The sequence below is a fragment of the Sceloporus undulatus genome, unplaced genomic scaffold, assembly GCF_019175285.1.
Source record: "Sceloporus undulatus isolate JIND9_A2432 ecotype Alabama unplaced genomic scaffold, SceUnd_v1.1 scaffold_17176, whole genome shotgun sequence".
Classification (NCBI taxonomy): Eukaryota; Metazoa; Chordata; class Lepidosauria; order Squamata; family Phrynosomatidae; genus Sceloporus; species Sceloporus undulatus.
In genome coordinates this window covers 1-1,503 of record NW_024820092.1, presented here as the reverse complement: position 1 = coordinate 1,503, position 1,503 = coordinate 1, and the positions used below count along the sequence as shown (strand labels likewise).

The 1,503-nt window shown below is 50.8% G+C and overlaps 1 protein-coding gene across 1 annotated transcript; it reads left to right on the top strand.

Annotated features, from left to right (window-relative positions):
- The first annotated feature begins 223 nt into the window (after positions 1–223).
- LOC121918567 (epidermal growth factor receptor substrate 15-like 1) lies at positions 224–1,496 on the top strand. Its single transcript, XM_042444591.1, has 2 exons — positions 224–569; positions 1,219–1,496. The coding sequence occupies exons 1-2, from the start codon at positions 435–437 to the stop codon at positions 1,360–1,362; spliced, it is 279 nt and encodes a 92-aa protein (XP_042300525.1). The 5' UTR covers positions 224–434; the 3' UTR covers positions 1,363–1,496.
- Positions 1,497–1,503: the final 7 nt, after the last annotated feature.

Genomic DNA, 1,503 nt, shown 5'->3' with positions numbered 1-1,503 from the left:
CAAAGGCTTTACTGAAATCAAGATATACAGTGGTACCCCGGGATACGAAATCACCGCCTTACGAAATTTCCGGGTTACAAAAAAAATCCATTAGAAAAAACTGTTTCGGGTTACGAAAAAAAATTTGGTGCTTTTCGGCGCTTTTTCACACGGAATCGCGGCTTCCAGCGCTAGCGCCTATGGCAATTTCGGCTTGCGAAAGATTTTGTGTTACGAAGGGCTCCGCGGAACGGATTACTTTCGTAACCCGGGGTACCACTGTACTATATCCGTACATTGCTTTGGTCAGTTTTGGGTCCAGTATTGTGAGAAAAGCAGGATATAGATAAATAAATAAATTGCTAATGTGCACAGCTGGTGGCCCCTCTTGTGGGCTGGCCTGACTGTCTGATGGCTGCTTCCTTCCTGGCAGGGCCTTGGCTGATACTCGGCAGATGGGGAAGCTGAACAAAGATCAGTTTGCTCTTGCCATGCACCTCATTCAACAGAAGGTCAGCAAAGGCATTGACCCGCCGCAGGTGCTGCTTCCAGACATGATTCCCCCAGCAGAAAGGACCAGGCCTGTCCAGGTGAGTCCCCAGTCACCCACTGGGCCCCCTGTCTCTCATGCACATGCAGGTATGTGAAACATGGCATCTCCTTGGCACTACGGACTCAGCGCTCTCTTTGATGCTGCCAGCTGGGGATTTGGTAAGAGATCCCTTCATTCTGGTGGCTGTGAGCCAGGGAGAGGTGTGTCTTGGGTCCTGGAGCTGAATCCAGCCCTCCTGCCTGGCCCTCCCTGGAAACCCCTTGCTGTCGTCCAAGGTTTTGACCCCACTCTCTAGGATTAACCAGCTGAGGCTTGGTTAACAGCAAGAAAAGCCTTTAAGCTTAAAAATGTGGTGGTGGGCCATCTCCCCACTACAATTTGGTGCCTCTTCCCACTCCCAAGAAATTCTTTAGAGTTGGGTCAGGCCCTGGGTGTGTGCTGAAGGGAGTTCCATTTCTTACTCTCAGTGGCTTCTTGTTCCATTGACTAACCCACAATCCCCTCTGGGAAAGCTGCTACCAAGACCCCCTACTGAGGTGTGAGGGTGGCTTGTTTGAATGAATTCACAGACGACTCTTAACCCTTCTCCTGGTGGGACTCTTCCCAGTCCCTTTTCTGGGGGGGGGGGGCTGTCTTTCTTCCTGGAGCCTTCAGCTCCTCCTGTTCCTCTGTCCTTTTTTCTCCAGACGCTCTCAGGCTACTTGGCCTCTGTAGGAACTGAGGTCTCAGCACTTGCAGAAATGCGCCGTGTGAGTAAACGGAGCATAAACACAGGAATGCACCCTCCTCACATCCATTCCCATCTTCAAATGGCTGTTTACTTTTGTTAGCTTAAAACATCTTATTCCATCTGAACATCTCCACCGTGGTGCCTTCTGGGCAAGGGCACTGCTCTGCTTCTCCAGAGACCTTTCAGCTTTTTCCAGGCAGCACCTCAAAGGGGATCAGGATAATTTGGAGTTGCAACCCCA